The 24,129-nt window shown below is 40.5% G+C and overlaps 1 protein-coding gene across 3 annotated transcripts in view; it reads left to right on the forward strand.

Annotated features, from left to right (window-relative positions):
* Positions 1-8,939: 8,939 nt before the first annotated feature.
* kif2a (kinesin family member 2a) overlaps positions 8,940-24,129 on the forward strand; it is a 30,818-nt gene continuing 15,628 nt past the window's right edge. For 2 of the 3 annotated variants that reach the window (XM_023802814.2, XM_023802815.2), the window contains exons 1-2: positions 8,940-9,144; positions 21,222-21,316. In XM_023802814.2, the coding sequence (XP_023658582.2) occupies positions 9,084-9,144; positions 21,222-21,316 (156 nt within the window). In that variant the 5' untranslated portion in view covers positions 8,940-9,083. The remainder of the gene's footprint in view (positions 9,145-21,221; positions 21,317-24,129) is intronic. The other variant, XM_023802816.2, reaches the window with a different exon arrangement.

A 24,129-nucleotide genomic window follows, 5' to 3' on the forward strand; every position in this document is an offset into this window, starting at 1 on the left:
TTATATATTGTGCTACTGGCATATGATTGGCTGATAAGATATTTGCTGAAATGAGCAGGTGAACAGGTGTACCTAATAAAATGGCCAGTGAGTGTATATAAATACAAGTATCTATAAAGCCTCCTACCGGCTGTGCGAATTCAGCAATTATATACGTTTATTGCAAGTCACACTGTGCGACTCTGATCCCCTAAACTTCAGCACAATGGCAATGTAGAGTGTATGACGATAATACCTACTGAATCGTAGGCTATGACACAAATCAATATTTTAGAATAAAACATCATCAGCGTTTAAAAGGATGATTGTCAGAAATTTGTCCCAGCCTATGTTTGGTTGCCAGACAGTGACAACGTTCATCTTTGAGCCTCTCTTACAGTGCAATGAAGGACCACTGTCTTGGAGTCATGATCAAAGATATAGCCACGATTCTTTCATGCTGGTAACTTTTCATCTGGGACAGCCAAAAATTGCACAGTCTATGCCAGCCTTTAAAAGGAAGAAACTTCTGCTGATGCACCCTATCTGCGTTGGAGAAATGAGATGCGACCACTGCAGTGATAGCTCCATTGCCAGGTTCCACCGTTGGCATCAGAAGTCTCTGGTTGTCACTGCAGTCAAACAGGATATACTCAGAACCTGGCCAATGGTTACAGCAATAGTGGTGTACATGCAGTATAAAGACTGGTGTCTCAATGTTAACTGTAAGCTACAACACTACTGGATAAATCACAAACCACAGGCTGCAGAGCACTTCATCTATATGCTAAATGGCAGGCTGTCATATGATTTTGGACATGCAAGCCGTGAGTCTGTGCACATGCACAAGTCTGTCTCCATATGTACATAAATGAAATGAAGAGTGCTATATGCAACTTCAGAAAAAATTAAGAGACCACAGCACAATTTTTTGTTCTACTCATTACTCAATTTCTGGGTGTGCATCTTTGAATGATATATATATATTTTTGCAAGCTGCAGCCTGGTTCTTCCCTGCTTCTCACTGATGGGCTTCTTCCATACTTTATGGGACTTCATACGAACTGATATGCCTGATACGAACTGTCCTAGCAGTGCACTTCACACCTGCACTTAATGTTTCCCGTTCCTTCTAAGGAATGTTTCCTCCTAAGGTCACTCAATATCATCCTACGATTCAAGAGAAGATGTCAGATAAGTTAGCGGTCATCTCTGGCATTAGAACGTCACTTCTGCCCTCTACCTGGCTGGTTTCTGCTCGTTCCCAGTGTCTCCTGCTTCACCTTGTTCTTGTGTACTGCTGTCTTAGAAATTGTGAACCTGGAAGCAACCTGCTGCTCAGTGTAGCCTCATGCCAGCAGAACCACGATTAAACCAGGATTTTAAAAATGCAGATTTGTTTAAAAATATAGTGGTCTCTTAATTTTTTCCGGGGTTGTATATCAAAATGAAGGTAAAGGAAATCTGATCACAGTGCACATATAACAGTAACTGAATATAGTTTGGTTGTCTTAATGAAAGTCTGAAATGACACCAAAGCTATGTTACTAATTAAGTGATGGAAACCTTTGATTCCACGTAACCCAAAGTCAGAAGATAATTTAAGTACCACAGCCACTGCTTACTGATCAATGCTATTCCAACTGACATTATTGTCATCTACGGATTAAAGTTCATATTTTGAAAAGTCACTTTTTGTCACTGAATTATTTCATGTTCTTAAAATGCCTTAGGCGGCATGGTGGTGCAGTGGTTAGCGCTGTTACCTCACACCTCTGAGACCTGGGTTCAAGTCTCCACCTGGGTCATGTGTGTGGAGAGTTTGCATGTTCTCCCCATGTTGTCATGGGGTTTCCTCCAGGTACTCCAGCTTGGAGTTCTTAAATTGTTCCTAAAGTGCCTATAGTGTGCCCTGCAATGGGCTGGCCCCCTGTCCAGGGTTGTTCCCTGCCTCATGCCCATTGCTTCCAGGATAGGCTCCAGACCCCCCCACAACCCAGTAGGATGAGCAGGTTGGAAAATGGATGGATGGAAAATGCCTTACTTTAAACTACATGTCCATTTATCTCTGGCTAAACCTTCAATGCTGCCAGGACTCAGTATTTATTACTGTTTTGCTTTGAGGACTTGTTGCTAAGTAACAGCATGTCCTGGTGTCCATGTCACTCAGAGCTGTGTTGAGCTTCACCATGCTGCCTCTCTGCACGTGAAGTACTTTCCATGTTCACACGTCCAGCATATAATGGTCTTGTTCTTCTTTTAATTAAGCTTTACTATGCATATCTCGATTAAGGTTTGTGTATCAATTATTATCAAAATAATTTTGGGCCCATATAAATGCAAACAATGAAGACATTGATGCAAGTGTTTTATATGTAGCTGTCGGGAATTGTAAAAATCCCTATTTCTATTTTTTGTCCAATAACAAGTAGAATATGAAGGTCCTCTTATGAAGGTATATAAAATGAATCACATCTGTAAATATATATCTGAATCATAAGACATCAGTTCATTTGATTTAGAACTGCGAAGCAAACAAACAAGAAATATAGACAGACAGACAGACAGACAGACAGATAGACAGACAGACAGACAGACAGACAGATAGATAGATAGATAGACTATTGTCAGTGCAGTGTAAACAGGTATTGCACACATTTTAATATTGTAATAATAGTACTTACAATCCTAGATGTAAAGTGATCATTGCGTTAGCAGCACATTCACATTCAGTGAGAGAACACATTCACTCATTGTCCAACAGTATTATGTACATTAAGCCAGCATGAGGCATTGGTTTGGTTCCAAATCGCAAGGCAAAACAAGAGCAGCAGCGGGCAGTGAATGGAGGTCAGTGTGGATCACCAGCAATCCAGGTTGGTGAATCCAGCCACCTGGACGGCATGGCTGTACCGCTGTGCACAGGCTGTTCATCCCAGCTTTGATGCTCATCTGCCGGTCCCAGTGTAGATGGATTTCAGAGGCACCCGTATAAGAAATGCTGACAAATAATGATGCATGTTAATCAATTCTTCAGTGCAGCTCGCTTTGATGGTTCGGTTCCCTGTCAAATATTTTGATAGTTCTTTGGTACAGTCGGCCAAATGTTTCTGGCATGGCCTGAGTCTGTAGGACAACGGCAGAGGGCCACAGAATGACAACAAAGAAACACAGAAAAATGCATAAGGAAAATTGGCTAATAGTAAGAGTGACACTGCTTTCAACTAGGAACACAAAGAGGGACCTGACGTAACAAAAAGCCCTAACACAAAAATTGCAGAGTAAACATCCATCCATTTTCCAGCTGTTTATCTCAGTCAGGGTCACAGGAGCCTATCCCCAGTGGCACAGGGCAGGGGTACACCCTGGATGGGATGCCAGTCCACCACAGGGCAGGGGCGCACCCTGGACAGGATGCCAGTCTACCACAAGGAAGGGGGTACTCCCTGGACAGGATGCCAGTCTACCACAGGGCAGGGGGTACTCCCTGGACAGGATGCCAGTCTACCACAAGGAAGGGGGTACTCCCTGGACAGGATGCCAGTCTACCACAGGGCAGGGGGTACTCCCTGGACAGGATGCCAGTCTACCACAGGGCAGGGGGTACACCCTGGATGGGATGCCAGTCCACCACAGGGCAGGGGTGCACCCTGGACAGGATGCCAGTCTACCACAAGGAAGGGGGTACTCCCTGGACAGGATGCCAGTCTACCACAGGGCAGGGGTGCACCCTGGACAGGATGCCAGTCTACCACAAGGAAGGGGGTACTCCCTGGACAGGATGCCAGTCTACCACAAGGAAGGGGGTACTCCCTGGACAGGATGCCAGTCTACCACAGGGCAGGGGGTACACCCTGGATGGGATGCCAATCCTAGACATACAGATTTGACCTTGACATTTATTTAATTAGCAGACATACAATTGCGAAAGCAGGGTTAGTCAGTCCCTGGAGCAATTGGGTTAAGGGCCTTGCTAGAGGTGACATCACCCTGCTGGCCATGGGATTTGAAGCAGCGTCCTAGTAGGCAAAGGTCAGATGTGACCTTATATAGACTTTGTGCGCCTTGGTGAAGTTCTCTGACTTCTCACCTCTTGATCCCATCTGGCCATTTTTCATCCCTAACAATGTAATTGGTCCAATCAGGGTCAGCAGCTCCTCCTGCCAACTTAAAATACTTTATGTTCACATGTATCATGTGCTGTCAATGTGTCACATATGGCCAGGACAAAATCAGCATCCCAAAATCAAATTACTAATCAAATCTTTTTTAGAAAGGAGTTTAGGGCTATGCAGACTTTCTATAGAGATGTAAATATAACTCTGTTTGTATTTCTTTCACTTATGCAAAGCATGTTGCTGTAAATCACACTGTTGAGCAGACAAAACATTCAGGCAGCTGTTCTTGTTGCAGAAAAACCAACTCAGCCATGCCATTTATCTACTTAAGAGCATTATGACTCAGGTCATTGTTTTATTTTAATGTCTGCTTTTGAAAATCCTTTAAAATTCCCTGCAGATGTTACCTCCAGTCAGCATTTCGTATTTCTAGCAGACTGCTGTTATAACCAGTGCCCTTCAATTGCTTGAATTGCTTTTCCACAGCTACACTGACACTACAGCCTACAGCATAAAGCAGGGGATGCTTTGGATGAAATGGATAAATACTTATCAATTAAGTAATTTTTAGGGTTTATTAGGGATTATTCCTGGGGGAAACTTCTGTGAGCATAGGAAGCACATTCACACTCCACATGCATGAGGGCATATATTGACAGATGTTTTGCATTTATCAGAAATATAATTTATAGTACCAAATGCACATAAATCATGTATGTACTAATTCACTGTCTTGAGTGTCTTGAGGATACAAGCAGGAAAACCACATTCACTGGATTCAAATAAACATAGCTCACGGCACGCTATAAAAATACTTTGAAAACTTTGACACATTAAAAGAGGAAAATCTGCAAGAGAAAACCTTGCAGATAACAATGTCCTTCAGTTTAAGAACCAGAGTATTCTGCTGCATCGGGGCAAGGATGAGATCATATATTTGCAGAATGAATAATGAGCCAAGGGGGAGGCAGATGGCCCGTCAAAAAACATGCAAATAAAGGCTGTCAGTCAACAGTGGCTTTATTGTGGTCAATTTTGACATGTCGCAGTAAGGTCTGCACAGTGGCATTAAGTACATTAGCATATTAGCATCTCATGCTAAATAATGCTTACAAGTGGTTGACATTTTTATTTCCTAGTGTATGAAGGCAATGGTGGTCTGTGCTGAGTGAACAATATGCAATGAGCTGTGAAATGTGACAACAGAGAACAAAACCCCTTTTCATCTGCTCATGGAGATCATGCCTCTGTCAATGGCCGTCGCCTCTGTCAGCAGTGGTGCCGGGCATTGTTGTCAAAGAAGTCCTTCACATTATGTTAGACAAAGCCATGAACAGGATGCTCACATGTCTCACACATTGTGGTCACTTCAAATGGCCCCAGGACTGTGCAGTTCACCTATTGTTTTGGCTTTCCTGCTATGTCACCTTACACACTAAATTCAGACCCCTGACTCAAGGGATCGGCAGAAGGATCAGCTCCAAAGGTCCAATCTATTTTGTGGTGACCCCAAGACATTTCAATAGACCACCACTTAACTTTTCTGTCAGCTGTTTTATTGATATAATCAAATTAAATGGAACTATCTCATTACTTGAGGTAGATATGCAGTATGAGCAGAGTACTGGCATATCTCAATATTTGCTGGTACTGAATAACAAGGGGAGTACCAGAACTGGGCACTGAATGACAAGGGGAGTAACAGAACTGGGTACTGAATGACAAGGGGAGTATCACAACTGGGCACTGAATGACAAGGGGAGTATCAGAACTGGGCACTGAATGACAAGGGGAGTACCAGAACTGGGTACTGAATGACAAGAGGAGTAACAGAACTGGGTACTGAATGACAAGGGGAGTACCAGAACTGGGTACTGAATGACAAGGGGAGTATCACAACTGGGCACTGAATGACAAGGGGAGTACCAGAACTGGGTACTGAATGACAAGAGGAGTACCAGAACTGGGCACTGAATGACAAGGGGAGTATCACAACTGGGCACTGAATAACAAGGGGAGTACCAGAACTGGGCACTGAATAACAAGGGGAGTACCAGAACTGGGCACTGAATAACAAGGGGAGTACCAGAACTGGGCACTGAATGACAAGCGGAGTACCAGACCTGGGTACTGAATGACAAGGGGAGTATCAGAACTGGGCACTGAATGACAAGGGGAGTATCAGAACTGGGCACTGAATGACAAGGGGAGTACCAGAAATGGGCACTGAATAACAAGGGGAGTATCAGAACTGGGTACTGAATGACAAGGGGAGTACCAGAACTGGGCACTGAATGACAAGGGGAGTACCAGACCTGGGCACTGAATGACAAGCGGAGTACCAGACCTGGGTACTGAATGACAAGGGGAGTATCAGAACTGGGCACTGAATGACAAGGGGAGTATCAGAACTGGGTACTGAATGACAAGGGGAGTACCAGAACTGGGTACTGAATGACAAGGGGAGTATCAGAACTGGGTACTGAATGACAAGGGGAGTACCAGAACTGGGTACTGAATGACAAGGGGAGTATCAGAACTGGGTACTGAATGACAAGGGGAGTACCAGAACTGGGTACTGAATGACAAGGGGAGTATCAGAACTGGGTACTGAATGACAAGGGGAGTAACAGAACTGGGCACTGAATGACAAGGGGAGTATCAGAACTGGGTACTGAATGACAAGGGGAGTATCAGAACTGGGTACTGAATAACAAGGGGAGTAACAGAACTGGGCACTGAATGACAAGGGGAGTATCAGAACTGGGTACTGAATGACAAGGGGAGTATCAGAACTGGGTACTGAATGACAAGGGGAGTACCAGAACTGGGTACTGTTTTTCCCAACTTCAAGCACTGAACTATCTCTCATAATAAATAAATAATATTGTTAATATACTTCCTATCTCGCACTATTTAGATTAACATTTTAAATCTAAACTAAAGGTCACCCAATATGCAACGACCTTCAAGGAGTTTGTGAAATAATTCAACTGCTGTAATATTTCCACAGTACAAATATGCCACTGTGTCTGTCAATTTAACTTAAATGGATTCCGTACTGCATAATTGTATTCCATTTACAATTACATGCAATACATTTATTGCATTACATTACATTAAAATAAATTTTTATGTCTGCCTTATATTCTTCCCCAGGATGACTTATAGGGCCATTGAAGCAAAAACAGCATGTTTTTGTGCAACGTCACAATTACTGAATCACTTGCATTATATCAGATATAAACAATGATCAGTTTTTTTGCAAACCCTAAATGAATGGTAGCAGTCAATATCCTGTACAGGAAGTAGGCCTCTGGTTTTTGAAAGACTTCACAAATGGTTAAATTAAGCATCTCATTGTTGACTTGATTTCTCAGATGGGTCAGTTTTGCTGTCTTCCTGTTTCCTCTGTGCAATTCATAATGAATCTGTTCAGTAATTCTTTAGCCTTTCTACTTTCACAAAAAACTCAGTGTGCTAATTATTCAAAGTACTTAAACTTCTTTAGTCAAATTCATATTCTTACATAACCCACAAATTTTATGAAGTAATATTTCCTCCACTTCATAGATCTAAGAAAGGAGTTTTATTTTACATTTCATTAAAGTTATAAAAATACAGTTTTCACTGTCAATAAGTCTTTAACGGTGACTCATCAGTTTTGAGTAAAATCAATAAACATGATATGTAGAAGCATGTTAGTCATTTGAAGGATCGGAGAGTAAACGTGTTACAAAAACAGATGCAGATGTCAGTGCAAAATAAACTCACTGTTCATTCTTAATGCCTTCAGAAAGTATTTGCTCTCATTGATTATTTTTTATTTTGATGGGCTTAAATACAAAATGTATGTAAATGGGATCATTTATCTGCTCATATATACTTAACTATATAAGTGAAAGCAAATAAAAGAATATATTTAAATGTTTTAGGAATTAAGATACAAAATGCTCAAAACTAAAACTTAATTGGTAAATATTCATGCCCTCTGCATTGATTTGAATTGGGCCAGGTGTATGTTTTTAGGAGAAGCCCATATATGCTATGTGAATATGTGTGTTCGGTCACAAATGTGAAAAAGAAATATTTCTGACTTTTCATGGAATGCTGAAATAAAGTTACTAGGTGACAAAATGCTGGAGAGCATCACAAAAGAATTGGCAAAGCTTTGAAGCTTTCTAGAAGCTGGGTTAGGCCCAACGTTCATTTTTTGTAATTTTATTCTGCATAGTTCATAGAAACTCCTCCAAAAACTCAGACTACCAAAGACCTACCTACAAAGTATTTGTTCAGAGATTACTTTTGCAAATGAGATTACGCAATATATTTTTGCAGCCTAAATGTATTGATTTTATTGGATTAGTAATTATTTTCATTCAGAGTGAAAGACATTGTGTTGGTGTACCATATATGCTACTCACCCCTGGCATTACTTACAAGTGGCATAGAAAAGGTTTAACTGTTGACACTGTAAGCACATAATAATGTATAATATACATATATTGTGTAATCGCTTCACAGAAACCCAAAGCAAATCACAATAGCTTAGTCAGCAGGGCAGTTGTTGAAAAAAATCGGATAACTGGTTTGGTAAGGGTTAAAACAAAATTACAACCCACTACTATATCCAGACCACACGGTCTGTTCATATTTATCGATAATGTTTAGAAACTCTTGATTATAATCGCTTTCTGTGTAACTGCTTTAGTTATATACTCAGCACAATACACATATATATACATATCCACCTGCTTCCGAAACGAGATTATGCCGACAGAAAAGCACCTCTTCTTTAAGGCGCTTGTTGCGCCCAGCCTGCGAAGGGCTGTAGGGAGGGCGGACAGCGCATGCGCGCAGACGCCGTATTCTCCCGGCTACTTCTCTCCCCCCAAACCACCTCCCCGGTTTTCAGAGCGCTCCGCGGCGAGGTAATTCAAATAAAAGGAGCCCGTCATCAAAAGCACCACATTTCACTAATGAAGCATGGCGGCTAATTTCGGCAAGATCTTAATTGGGATTTACGTGGAAATAAAACGGAGCGATGGTAAGTGTCTTGCGAGCGGTGATGAGCGGTAATCTCCCCGCTGCCGGGCGCATTGCTCCCCCCTTTTCCCTGGGAGTTGTTTGAGTATCTTTGTGTTGCTGTGGGGACCCGGCGGCCGTTGGCGCCCGTCCTGGGCGGAGAAGCCTGTATGCGTGTCTGTGTCTTTGCCGGCTACATTCAGTAGGACACGCCACACGTTTGCTTATTCGCCTGCAGCAGTAATACTGGGCACCGATCAATAGTTTATTAGACGGCGGCCTGCGTGTATCTGAGCCGGTACCGAGCATATGGACGCCCGGTTGCCGGCCGGGGAGATGGGTTGACGTCATGGTGACTGGGCCGTGGGTTTCGGGTGGATGTCCGCAGCGAACCCGCATTATTTTCGTCTTGGGGATAACGCGTGTGAGCCGGCGCCTCGCTTCACGGCGCTAGCTAGCTAGCCGTCCACTGGCTCCCATCCCAGCGCTTCCTGTGGGCTCGGTTCTGTAGGTTTTTTTTTTTTTTTTTTAGTCCGTGCCGAAATCGTCGGTCATCGGCTAGTGCAGCTAGGTGGTCGGCTGCGGCAAAAATAACTATCAAAAAAAGTCCAACGGCATCAGTGAGATATCAAACCGGTGCGATTTCTGTCATGTTTTATTATACATAAAATATGTAAGAGGGTCATCTTGATTTCATATGGGGGAGAGGGACCCCGATATGGGGGCGGGGGGGGACGCAGTTGTACCGGGGCGGCACCGTGTGCTGGTGCTGACCGGCTGCAGGAAGACGCAGCTCACGGCAGGGCGTCACACCGGCACGGCGGAGGCTCCTATTTGAAAGACGGTATTTTAACGTTTAATGCGAATGGAGACCCCCACTGTCCGCACGACGAAGTGGTCGTCATTTCAATGCAGAAACCAAATCCCTAAAGTCTCCAGGTCTTCGCTTACGGGGGTTAGCAGGATGGCCATCTTCTTTCCCGTTGACGATCGGCCCCCTTCCGTTTAGGATTTTAGATGAACTGCGGATGACAGTCGTCCGGCTGGGAGGCGCGGCGTCCGGAATAGCGAAGGGTGGCACGATTCATTTGATGTCAAGACGACGCATCGACTGCATCCCTGCCTTACCGAAATGAGAAGGCATATGCTAAATCGTCCCTGTGTTAACACTGCTTCATGACCTTCTGTAGAATGAAGTTGGGAAGTAAGGACACATTTGCAGCCGTCTTGTAACAATCGGACCTCTCCGATGTCACTGTTCTTTGGTGGATTCGTATTGTGAATGGCTCTCAGGTTTTCATGTTCACGCTATGTGTGTGACTAATTTATGAATACGATGCCACCTATGGGAGGTGGTCTACGGTTACATCGACTTTCCTTCTCTTGCTTCTTAAAGATGGTGGAGAAAGAATCCATATGCACATACCAACTGTAATAATTATTGGTCACTAACACATATGCAAAAATCTCATGATTGGATTTGTTTCTGTGTACTAATGAGATTAAATTATATATTAGGTTTTGGCTACAGTCATTTCTGTTTGTGATAATCCAACAATGGACATCACATAATTTTAAAAAATGGTTTGATATATGGCACTTTGGATCACTCGTATTTGTAAGTTGTTTTGTGGCCAGTGCTTGGCTCTCATCCTGTACAGGTCAGCTGTTGTCATAAATTTGAACCTGGAATGTATAGTAATTTAAAACTGTCAGGTACTTGATCAGTGGGTTGTACACAATACAAGACAATTTTGATTATAGATGTATGTTATTAGTTGGTGTTAAAGTTATTGTCCTAGACTTTGATCCAGAAACACAACCATGAGATTTTTTCTGTACGACTTTCGTTTATTACAGTGTAGCTTACCAAGTCTTAATGTGCATAGCAATAATGTTGACTGCTGCAAGCTCATAGTGCGTAAAGACGGAAAGTAAAGCATGCAAATCACTGCGGGGCATTTCATTTATTTCCCCCAGTCACAGTGTCCCTTAAATCAAATAAGTGTTGTTTACTTGTTTTTTAATAACCCCACTCTTAAATTACAGGATGCAGCAAAAAAACAGTAATTTAGCATATTTTAGGTCTACAAACTGTTAGAGAGGTTTATTTCAGCTTTGGTGATCTGATTTTTAATTAATTTGTGTACTTTAAATATAAAAAATGTCATAAAAAAACTATGCACTTGGCTTCATAAATGTCTCTGCCCCAGTCAGCTGCACATGTGTTTTGTCCAAAAAGATCTTTAACCAACATAGAGACAGGCAGTAGTTCCTTTCTAGATGAGCATCTAACAGATTGTAATGTCACTTCATTTATATGCCCTTGGATCGGATTTTAAAGTTTTGGTTTTGAACAAACCAAATGTAATATAAAGTTGTATAAAAAGACCTTTGCACCCAAAATGGTAACACCACAGATTTTTTTCCAGCACTTGTCACAGAAGCACCCAACGGCATGGCAGCAATGTTGGAAACTAGGATGAAAACACTGGAATGATTTGAAATCATGCATCTTCAAGAAATTGAGAGTTTTTTGGCCTTATTGTCTAGCCCTGGGTTCAGTATGTGTTTTCAAAGAAGCATTTTGTTTGACTGTGAAACCTGACTTAAGCATCATTGTCTGGATAAATCAGTTCAATCTGGATTATTGGCAACAGATATTTCAAAGTGCTTTTGGCTGTTTTTGGAGAAGCTAACTTAGGAGGGAGCAATCTTCTAGTCTGTTTATCTGGCTGCTTCATGTAATGTCGACCACAGCTTAACTTTTTTCAGTTTTTACTGTTGTCCCTGGCTTCTGTTAAATAAACACTGTAACACAGTGCTATACTCAGGTTTCTGAGTCTTAGGTGTGTCCACCCTTGTCCTGCGATCCTTATTTATGTCCCGATACTGTGCACTTCGAGATATACATCACGTGGGCCAGCTTCACTGTCACAGATCTGACAGTTCTCCTGTTAGAGTTGCTGTACATATTACAATGGAAAACGCCTATCATTGATAATCCCCCTTCAGCCTCAAACCAGAAGATCTAGACATTAATATATCCCACTGGACAACACTGTTTATAAGTTGGTGAAAAGTAACTGATTTTAGCAGGGCCTGGCCTAGACAGTGGAGAATACCAGCATTCAGAATTTCGTTCTTGGTTCTCATTCCAAAATAGCATTTTATAATACCCACCAATTTCCTTAGCAACCATGCATCCATTCTCATTTAGTGAATTAAGCCATTCTCAGGTTACCCTCAGCAACCAGATAGTGTGTGGCATTACTGCTTCACATCAAGTCACAGAAGCATACAAGAAATCCCCTAAGGCCATGGCATTAGTTTTTAGGCCATGCCAGAGCAGGTTAAAATGTCAAAAGAAGGTGCTAATGGTTCTCTTTACTGGGATGGTACTGGGTGGTAGGCTGACAGAAAACTAGCAAAGTGTGCTGGCAACCAGCATCCTAAACTGATCAAAAAATTTTGGTTTTGGTTAAGAGGGTTACCTGGTGACCTCTGTCAGAAGGCCTGTGATCCATATGCATGCATTTTTATGAACTGTCACCTCCTGCGTGAGGCCTATACTAATAAATTCTTATCAAAAGTGACTTGTGATCCACTGGATCTTAGTGAACTGTATGTATTGTAGCAGATGATGCGGCAGTTTGTTGTTTATGACTAATACTTCAATTTATGTACACTGGTGAGAGAAGATTGAAAACACTATTAGGTTATTAAGGGTTCGACCAAAAATACATCACTACGAATATAACTTGCAGCAAAACATGATTCTGGGCCTTTCAGATCTTTTGTGTCTGTCCTGATAGTCTTTTCGGTATTCAGATATAATTCACACTTGGTATTTGGAGAGCAACAGATCCTGACCTACCAAGCAGCTAATCTCCATCCTTACATCTGCAGTTTCAACATTCATCCCATCCTTTCTAGTACTGGCAGAGAAGACCTCAGGCAAAGAGGACATGGGATAGGGAGCATAATTTCTGTTTGTGCAAACCCAACAGATTCCCAACAAGGGGACACCCCTGATCACCTTGTGGAACTTGTGGTGGCCCATTTCCTTGCAGCCCAGTTTTTGATTTCAAAGATTTTTATTCTGTTGCCTAAGGCAGTCATTTTAATAGCAACTTCTAATCTCTACCTGCATATTACATTTTTCTGATGTAAAATATATGCTAATGAAGTTAAATGTAGAACATTAGAAATATCGAGGATGCCAACCTGCATTCATTAATTACTGCATTATAGTAAGATATTTACTGTAAAATGTGTTGTCTATAAGGAACGTGATCCAGTTTTTCTGTTCACTGGAGAGCTCTGTGCAATAAAGAAGTTGTACTCAATTTCTTTATTTACTTATTATCCTGTCAAAGCATGGGATCAAATGTCAGTAGTAGGGGGAGTCTGTGGCTCAGTGGGTTAGGACTCTGCCTGTGATTGGAAGGTTATCAGCTGAAGTCCTGTGGCTGGTACAGTCATTTCACTGTTGCGCCCATGTGTAAGTCCCAGAACTGCAGGTACCCCAGGGACTGGCTGACCCTGTTTTCTGAATCGTATTTCACCTTTGATAAAGGCGTCTGCTAATTAAATGTAAATGTGATGCAGTTAAATAGTTTTTATACACTCCATTGTTTGCTTTCGCTTTACTCTGCGTTGCTTCTTTGGGTCTCTGAAAAACTGTGGTGATTCAAAATGGCCAAACACTTGTCTGGTAGCAAAAAGATTTGACAAGCTGTGACTGAAGTAACCTATCAAGCTTCTTATGACTTTGGTGATGGTTAATGACCAGCATATGCATTTAAGCAGCAAGTGTATTAAACCCTTGAGTTTGTTTCTTAAATACTGTTACCATGCCACATAACTTACTTTTGGTCTGCTGCATCCATCAGTAACAAAGGAGTGAACACAGGAATAATTAAAGGATTAAAGAAACAATTGAAAGGCCTTGCATCGTGCTTCATTGTTTATTTGCGTATAGTTGCTGAGGATACAGAACATCAGATCCAGAGGTGGACACCTTGTCAACATGCCCATTATGTTGAGGACATTGATGTTTCATCATACTGGATAACTTGAGTACCTCTTCCGACTGTCGGTGCAACTTGCACTCGAGCCAAGTAGTCATCTGGCCATCAGCTGTTTTCTTTTGTTAATTTAGAATAAATATTAGGTAGCAGTTCACCACACTGTCATTAGGAGTCTCACCATACACTTGGTATCATCTCCCCCTTTTTCTCAGGTGCCCTGTAACAGCTGTCTGAGACACTGATATTGAGTTAATAATCATTAGATGACGAAATGAGAAATCTGCATGAGGCAGTATGTTCCAAAACTTGATGATAATACCTACTTGCTTAGGTTTTTTTTTGTAGGTGAAAGAGAACTCTGTGCAATTAACCCTGTAGTCAACTTCACATAAACTGCCTTCTGTTGAAACCGAGAAGGGCAATTAAATTAAACTGTAATTTGACACCCCATGTGGTTCCGAAAAATGGGCCACAAGTTACATCTATGGAGTTCTTATTTTTAATTAATACAGTTTTTTTTTTTTTTTTTACTTGAAGAATCATTTGCTGCTAGAACCTTTTGTGGCCATGTTTTCTTTTGTTCTCTCTGCATTGTGTAAACTGCAACTGTAAGCAATAGTTTGTCTTGCGTGTCCAGAAGCAAAATGTCATTAAATTGCGTGCTGCCTGACATGGACAGTCCTTAGCCTTTAGTTTGTCCGTAAGTCTTCCGTCACCCCTTACAGTCACACTGTTGGTCTGGAGCTACACATTCCACTCATGCACAAATTGAAACAGTTCCCTAAATAACACTTCTCATTTAACACTAGGTAGCAGGCCTAACAAAAGCACTTTTTAATTTTAAGTTTAAAGTTTATATTTAAATTTTGCCCATAGCATATTTTTCCTCTGATTACTCTGTACTACCCTGTTATGGGATGCTAATGATAGTTATGTATTTTTTTTTAACCTGTTAATCTGTGCATCTTGTGTGCTATTTTGTATGCCTGTACGTTTCAGTGACCTGACAGTGGGGAGTTTCTGTTGCCATGTGATGACCCTGCCAGTGGCAGCTGACTAAGGCTCACTGTCTTACTGATCCAGGAGCTGGCAAAACGGCTCGACCTGTGACATTTCGGTGAAGGGATGTGTGTAGTTTAAACCCATTCTGCTGACTATCAAGGTGTGGGGTAGCAGTACTCTTGTATATGGAAGGGTTGGCATGTTAAGCAGTTGGTTAGAAATGTAAAATTTGAATTAGCAAGTGTTTAGAGATTTTCTAAAGGGAAAATTTACTTCAATATGGCTTCCTATATGTTTCTAGTTAATGACTCGTATCTGTGACCTTTTACAGGAATATGAACAACTATGATTTGACCTTGAGAGATTTTCTGGATTCTGCGATCTGGCTTAAAATAAAACAGACATGCAAAGCTTTGCAAAATGGGTTCGGTGCCACTTGTGTCTGTGCAAACCCTGGGCCATGTGTTGGTGCCCAGAGATCAATAGTTTCTACTGCTCGACGTGTTTCCGGGGAAACGGACTCCTGCAGTGAGCCCCGCTCTGGCTTTGCAGTCGCTGTCTTCCTTTTTCCCTGCCCGCAGAGTCTGCTCTGGCCCACCAAACATGGGCTGTCGGATGCTGTTATCCTGCTGCCTGTCCCTGGGTTAGCTTTACTGTCCACCGGGATACCTGTGAAACGTTTGCGGGGGTGGGGGGGGGGGGGAAGAGTCATAAAGCTGTCCTCATGCAAAATGTGCTGATAATCATAACCGTTGTCATGTGATTATGCTGCATGTGATCCTATAGTCTTAGTGCTGAAGTAATTAAATCTGGTTTATTTCTTGTCCTTTGTATATCAATGTACCAAGAAACAGTAAGGGCAGAAAAAGTCAGAAGATGGCAGATGGGAGGAGAAAAAAGCCTTCCTGACTGGACTAGTAACCCGGGGGATTAATGTCAGCTGGCAGCCCCCCCTTCCTGCCTTTTCTAATCAAATGAGCTTGTAATGACATGTAATTCTTAAATGCCTACCTGGCACATAGTGACCTAAAGGAAATATTTGTCTTGTGGCATCATTCACAGGAAATCGGGCAGCTCTTTAAGAACAGAGCGTTAGCAGGAAAATGAATTTTCATTCCATATTTATTAATATATAACTTTATATTTCAACTGTTTGTGTAAACAAGCAGAGTAGTTTTCTGTGAGCCACTCACTGAATTAAAATGTGACACGTTAGATAAAATCATTTAGGACCTGCAGACAGGCTTGCAGCTTAAGTAGGTGATTTTGAACAAAAGGCCTTCTGTAGTTCTGTTAGTGAATGAGACCTAATCCCAATACACAGACTACAGCCTGACAATGACAGTTTTCTAGCTTTTCAGGTGTAGAACTGACAGACATTGACAGTTGTATTGATCAAGGCAGACTGTAGGGTCTGAGGTAAAACTGCTCTTCTCTGGCATGTGACAGTATCAAGGTGTACTACTCGATTTCACTCCCATTGATGGCTATGAACACTTTACAACGTTGATGAGTAATGCCAGGTTGCCACTATTGCCTAGCAGGAGATAGACTGAGCTTGCATCACTTCCAGTTATATCAGTTACCGCATTCATATTTCACACACAAGAACTTTTTGATTTGCTATTCATTTACATTTTTCTGATCCGCAGCAGCGTTTCATTGACTTTTTGGGCGACAACTTGCTAGTTTATTAATAGCCTCTGGAGTTGTCTAAAATTAGTTAAAATAAAGAATATTTCTCAAATTTAAATGTGACAATTTAACACTGATTTATTACATTAATATCTGGTGTTTTATATAAGGATTTAATTAATAGTGGAGCCATTATTTGAATAAAAATAGCCAAGGGACTAAGGATGCTGGCAGACCCAAGGCTCAGAGGGCCCCGTAATTGGATTCCTAATTGAATATTGAGTCCAGTTATACTGAGTACTCAATTTTATTTAAGGGGTTCATGGTGCAAATAGTTTCAGATAGTATGCATTCAAAGTAGAGCTGTGTATAAAGGCAGCACATGTGTACACTTAAATTAATTCTAATCAAACTACATCTCCAGCGTTAGAACATCATTCTTTGAAGGAAGCTGTCTCTGGAGATCTTGTTTAATGATTAATAGTTTGAAAGATTCAATATATGTAGGTAATAATTTTAACTTATTATATATGGTTATTGTGTATGGTTGGTTGTCCTTGTGGTTTTTGGTTTGTTCTCTTCAGTAATAACAAAAGAGCAACCAGCTGTGTTTTTGGTGTATATAAGACAATGTTGTCATCCATCTCATAAAGTCTGCAATGTCTATAAATAAGGTTTGCTGCAGAAAACAACTAAAGGGGGGGGGATAAAAATGATTTACAAAGGGTAATATGATGTGATGGGATTTTTAATTTAATTTGTCCCTATATCTGCCTGTAAAAATACTTATTTTCCCAGGTGTGATAAGAATTTCGTCCACCTTGCTGACCGCTTGATGTATTTGGGATGGACTGAAACATGCAGCCACTATAGTGTTTGTGTCCACATGCAGCACAGTATTGGCTCCAGTGTGCAGTTTCAGCTGCGGTTGCTGAAATCCAGAGTCTCATGAGGATATGAGGGTATCACTGTGTTTCAGCATGCTTGTGTGTGCGTACACGTGTGTGTGTGTCTTTTCTGCTTCTTTCAGGCTTTTCATTACAGCTTCAGCCTTTGTGTACCATGTGACATTGAAATCAAAACTAGAAAAGCTATATCTGTACTTGAAGACCTGTTTTGATTGTTTCGGGGTTAGGGTTAGGGTTAGTGGTGCACCAATGTGGATATTTTGGCCAGTACTGGTGACATATCTTTTTTGTCTGATATTACAGATATCAATAAATGGCTAGCCTCTGCAAATCTCAAGAGAAACTGTCAGTGATTTTACTTCATATCTTGTGAATGTGCTTAGCAACCCTGTCATATAATGTAGGCAGCATGACTGGTCAACCCATTAGGCAATCATGGGTGGCATAAATGCAGTCATGTTGTGATATCAGTGAGTAAAGATTTTATGGTATATAAGAGCATATTCAGTACATAAATTGAATTCTGTTAAAAGCTTTTGCTCATAATGTTCTCCCATTGCTTATGAAAATTAACACGATTAAAGAAAGTGGGCAAAGAAACGACATGTTCGTTCACCAGGTCGGTGCCAGCCAGGCTAGGCTGAGGCGTCGCCAACGTTTGGCTGACTTGAGAGACTGTAGCACAGTTCTAAGTGGTGAATGTGTGGGTGAAATCCCTCCTCCACTACAAAAAAATTACTGATTGCATTGGCCAGTCATTTCCATTATTTTAGTACTTGTCTTCAGCTCTTTTGTTGCTAAATCTGTATATTGACTAAAGTCTAAATATTGGCTGACGATATCAACCAAGATTGAGGCATTTGACCAGTGCCAGTGTATTGATTTTTTTTTTTAATGAACCAATTAATGTTAACCAATACATCGTTATGGTGTGTGTCTGAATAACGCATTTTGTTGAACGATATATTGTCCCAAAAAAAATTGAGGTAAATGATATTATTGTAATTTTAAGCCCATTTTATGCCACTGATAGTAATAATAATAATAATGAACAATGACCAATGAACTTATAATTTTTAGAAATACGCAGACATTGAAATTGTAATTTCGAAAGTAAATTTCCTGATGCCATATTCCAATGGATATGACCTTTCTTAACAAAAAGTAACAACATATTGACTGTAAGTACATAAATCAAAAGTACTTGTGTAATTTTACATCTAAGTACTGTTTCATCTCTGAACTTCTTTTCTCAAAACACTCAAAAATTATTGTAGCGTGGAGGCTCTATAAAGTGCAGTGAATAAACTGTGATCATTCATTGGCCAGGGGAAAAGTAGAAGTCGAACCAAAGATTGTATGTAAACACCTGATCAGAATGGTAACAAAAGTGGTTAATGGATTTGAAAAATGGTTGACTGAGAGTCTGGAAATACCAGCATTTGATTCCTCTCTACAGGATTATAAAGACTCCCGGGTGGCTACAGACTAAAATAAAATATATTTGTACTATAATGCCATATACAGTCAGTCCTGCTATAACGCGACTAATGTGTTCCTGTATAGCCTTGGGCTCATTGAAATCAAGGGAAAAATACGGTTAGGGGAATGTGACTCCAAAAATCAGTAATTTACTCCAAACTATAGTGAAAATAGTGATACCACAGTGTTTAACATCAAGTATTTGATGTTTTTCTTTTTTTTTTTAAATTTCAGTTGGTTTCAGAAGTAATTTTTATAACTCCTGTTTAGTTCATATAATTTTATTTTCATATTCAATGTTTATGGAAATGTTTTTGTTAGAGATGCGACAATCAACCAGTCAGGGACTGGACTCAGCCAATGTTCAGCGTGCTCGGCCTGGACCGGAGGCTGATGGTCTCAGGCAGTAGCCTCACAGCCACACGCTGTGATCAGAAGTCATTCATTCTACGTTGGTTGGCGGTGCCAGTGTGTGCGTTTGTGTGCACTGGACTTGTTGGGACTAAAACTGAATTGAAAACGGACACTAAATAAAAGGAAATAATTTGTGAACTGAAATGAAAACCATATTTACAAAAAAGGTGTCAGACTTTAATCTGCAAAAGTACTGCCACACCACCATCTTTTTACCTTGTTAAGGTATCTCCACTTAAGACTGTTGATCTGACCCTTCCTTCATCGTGACTTCAGTGCTGCATATGGCGTGCTGCACAAACTGTATTTATTATGCATGAGGATGCATCAAATTTATACAGATTACTAACTTCTGGGCATCACAATATGTATCTTATTATTTGCAGTCATTCTACTAATCTGCTGATTGAATTGTGGGTGAAATGGTAACTGAAAAGCTGGCCTACATTATCTAAAGCCCTGTAACGGCATACAGCATGTTGTCAAAATAAAATTAACTTAAATTTAATGGTCAAGTTGATTGTCTAGAGGAAAATTAATCGTTTAGATTCATCAACCAATAAATACAATAGTCGATAGATTAATCAATAGAAAAATAGTCATTAGTGCAGCCCTACATTCATTCTCTTTGGGAGGGCGTGTCACCTAGCGGCGAGGAGCAGCGTGACATCTTGAGGTTTGGGTGGCGAGAGAGTCGAAATGAAGTTGAAGCCTGGTCAAGTTTATAGTAATGAGCTATGATGCGGTTAGGAGGCAATGAGTCGGAACGTAGAGATGCTCCGCTAGGGACAGTTCCACAGAACATAAGCGTCTAAACGTTTGTTCTCACCAAACAGTTTCCAAGCTCAATGGAGGAGAAATTGCGCGGAACGCCGTCGGGGTGTAAACCATGTGTTACGTCCACATGCGTGTGGGTGTGTATGTGTATCCATCTTTCCCTTCAGATCAGAAACGCGCGCTCCAGAATCTCTCCACAGGGCATTTTTCACCCTCTAGACATGGTAAAAATTAGGCAGCCTTAAAATGTACGTTTAAAAAAAAAAACCCGTGTAGATGTGCATTTTTATGATGTCAACACGTTACAAATGTACATGTTTAAAAACGGGTCTTCCAGTACTAAGATATACCTAAGATAATGGACACAATTTATTTTTCCCGAATTTCTACTGCACTTTATTTTGATACTTGTTTAAGTGAGAGAAGATCCTATAACAGTGCAGTTTGTGGCAAATTGTACTGCGGCACACATGCTTTCACATGATGTATGAATAAGCCTTGAGTCACGCCTTCTACACAGAGAGCAGACGAGAGGGCGACTGGCTAAATTGTTGGTCGCATTCATTCCTCTGTAAACAAGCACATATACACACACAGTTTGCCAATATTGAGGTCAGAATAAATAATCGTGGCAATTTCCATATATAGTGTGAAGTCGATAACGTGATTATCGTGACAGTCCTGTGTGTTACTCAGGGGTGTGATCCTTTGGTTTGACACCATTCCTTCGGTCCAACTTTTCATACTGACTTTTACAGTGCGGTTATAGGTACAGACATATAAGAGAAGTGTCCTATTAGGCTGTTTGTGTGCCATGTCCTCCTCAACAGTTCATCTGCCTTTTCCAGGGCGAATCCATCAGGCAATGGTCACGTCTCTTAATGAAGACAATGAAAGTGTCACGGTGGAGTGGATTGAAAATGGAGACACCAAAGGGAAAGAGGTAACTGTCCGCTGTGGGTCTGCATGAGGGCTGGTCTGTTGCTGCCCCACGTCTCAGTGCAGCATACTGTTTAATGTATAATTATGCATGTTGGTCATAGCCTTGTGCCCTTTATCAAGAGGTTTGTTCTGGACACCCCTCCCCACTCTGTGCTCTTTAATTTACAAGCATTGACACCTGGAATGCATTTCGGTGTTTACTCTGTGCACTCAGGTACAATAGCCCTCACTGCATACCTTTAGATGCTGCAGTTTGTACAGTGGAGCCCATTGTATTTGTGGCTGCCTTGTCACTATTCAGGTACCTGTATTCCTGCTCCAGTGATGTCATGCTTTTGTAATGCTGTAATTCTACAGTTTTATCTATCCATAACGTTTGTGGTCCCTTTTTTTTCCTCTTTATTGTTTCTGCGTTAACAAAAAAGCACAATGTGTAGGTTAACTAGAGATAGGGTAAGAACACATCCGTAATTTAAGAGGACACTGCAAGATGTTAAAGTTGTGTAGATTTAGGTGAATCTTTATTTTGGTGAAATAATACACCCCTTAACATGTTTAGTGTTTAGCAATTTTAAACAAACTGTTCCAAAAATCTTCCATAGCCACAGCATGACATCATGAATGTTTGTATCGTGGTTGCGGTGTCTGTTTCAGAACTGTTACACCATTACTAATTTGAGAAATCACACCTGGAATGTGCAGTAAGTGCCCCATTATTAAGAATGACATTAAGTACTAGAACTGGAGAAAATCCTGTTGATTCAGCAACTTGTGATGTGTTAGCTGTAATATATAATTCTGTATAGTTATCTGACCTCATTTGCATTTATTTTCACTCTATTACCCAACAGGAATTCATTTAAAAATATATGTATTCCTTACTGAATCTTTTCACATAATACGTAAGGATCAAATTACTGATGTTGAGTTTATCTGCTGGAACAAGCATGAACAGTAACAAATTATGGTACCAGTACTAGATGACAGTTTTACAGGACACACACACTGGACTTCCCAGAGAAAAACCACTGAAACTGCATACCACCACCGCCCCCCCCCCCCCCCCAAACAAAAATAAACACACACACTCCTTGTAGGACTTAAACCTTCAGGTCAGGACCCCATGTTCTGGAACACTCTGCTATGCACTGTTTTTGCTGTACATCACCTTGTTAACAGTAGTGATGCAAGAATATACTGATACACTAGAGCAGTGTTTCCCAATCTGGTCCTTATAATTACCTGTACTTATAATCTATATTATATTATAGCTTTATCTTTAACTTGGCATCTACAGGCTTGCTCCAAACGACATCTCATTGCATTTGTACAGTGACGATTAAGATTTCTCGTCTTATTTAATCTTACCTGAGACAGGATGTAATGTAAGGGCACAGCACTAATGTTAGCATTAGCAAACGTAGCTGACTAGTTATGTTACCATTAGGGTTGTAACGAACATCCGAACTCTTGGGAGTTTGCTAGCCCATTTTTAAAATTCAAGCACAAATATTGCCCCCACCCCAAAGAAAAATAAATAAATAAAACATAACATATTGCAAAGTTTGTGAACCTAATGCAGTGTTCATGTATTCCATTTACCTTGTCATTATTCATATCATCTATTCTTATTCCAAGTATGTCTGAGACTTGGTATTTTATGTAACGTTAAGTAGGGTTGAACGATAAAGGAAAAATATGGAATGCGATTTTTCAGGCAGGTATTGCGATTGGGATTTGATTTGCAATATAATTTTTTAAAAGTGAAGCTTCAGTTCAATATTTAGTATGTGTAATAGATTTAAAACATGTAACATAGTATTACCACATGAGATACTATCAAAATATTAACTGGTCTATATTGTAATGCAAGGGTGAGATCCTTACCATGTGTACTGCTTCCAGCATGTATTTATGATTTTTTTTTTTACCCTTGTGTACTTACCTTGGGTCTTTAGTGACGCAGCATATACATATTTTTAAAAACCCTGTGTCAGACACGATGTATTATGCATGTAATGCGTATTATGCATACAGCCTTTGCGATTTGCCAATTGCATTTTCAAATTGCAACTTGGATTTGAAATCGATAAATCATTCATTACGTTTTTTTTTTTTTAAATGAAATTAATATAGGAGATTAAGTAATCAATAAATATGCATGGATTTGTTTAAATACTAATAAGTCGTTCAATCTGGGTTGCTATACTTGTATTTTTGTGAATTTTATTACTGTGTTCAGTAGTAAGACTTCAATACTTATATTGGTTACCTGATGTTTATACTTTTGTACCACAGATATAATTTTTATTGACCTTGCTTTATTTTTCACCAACTATTATAGCCAGCTCTCTTGTTGCAGAGATAATTTGTTGCACTGCTAACTAGTTCTATGTAATCCGAATCTCACCATCAGTTATTTCAAAAATGGTAACTCTTCATGCATTTCTACTGTCAAACAACTTTAATGATATGGATTAATTGAGCTCTCCTCGAAATCTTAATGTTATTAGTTTTCATTTAATATATTTATCTGGTGTTTCTTGTGTTTCGGAACTAGGCCCTCATGATCTGCTGCATATAGATAATACACTTGTGACACTCGATTGCCATCTGTAAGCTATGAAGTCAATGAAACTTTTCCAAAATGCCCCTGCTAAGTACATGTCCAAAGTATGGAAATATTTTGGGTTTTCTGCAAAAGATGAGTCCGTTGGTGTTTTCTAAACATTACGGAGCTTAAATATAATGGAGGAACCACAAACTTTAAACTAATATTAAAGCATGATAAGGGCACCAGTAGTGTGGTAATGC

Source organism: Paramormyrops kingsleyae, chromosome 2 (assembly GCF_048594095.1).
Source record: "Paramormyrops kingsleyae isolate MSU_618 chromosome 2, PKINGS_0.4, whole genome shotgun sequence".
In the NCBI taxonomy this organism is placed as follows: Eukaryota; Metazoa; Chordata; class Actinopteri; order Osteoglossiformes; family Mormyridae; genus Paramormyrops; species Paramormyrops kingsleyae.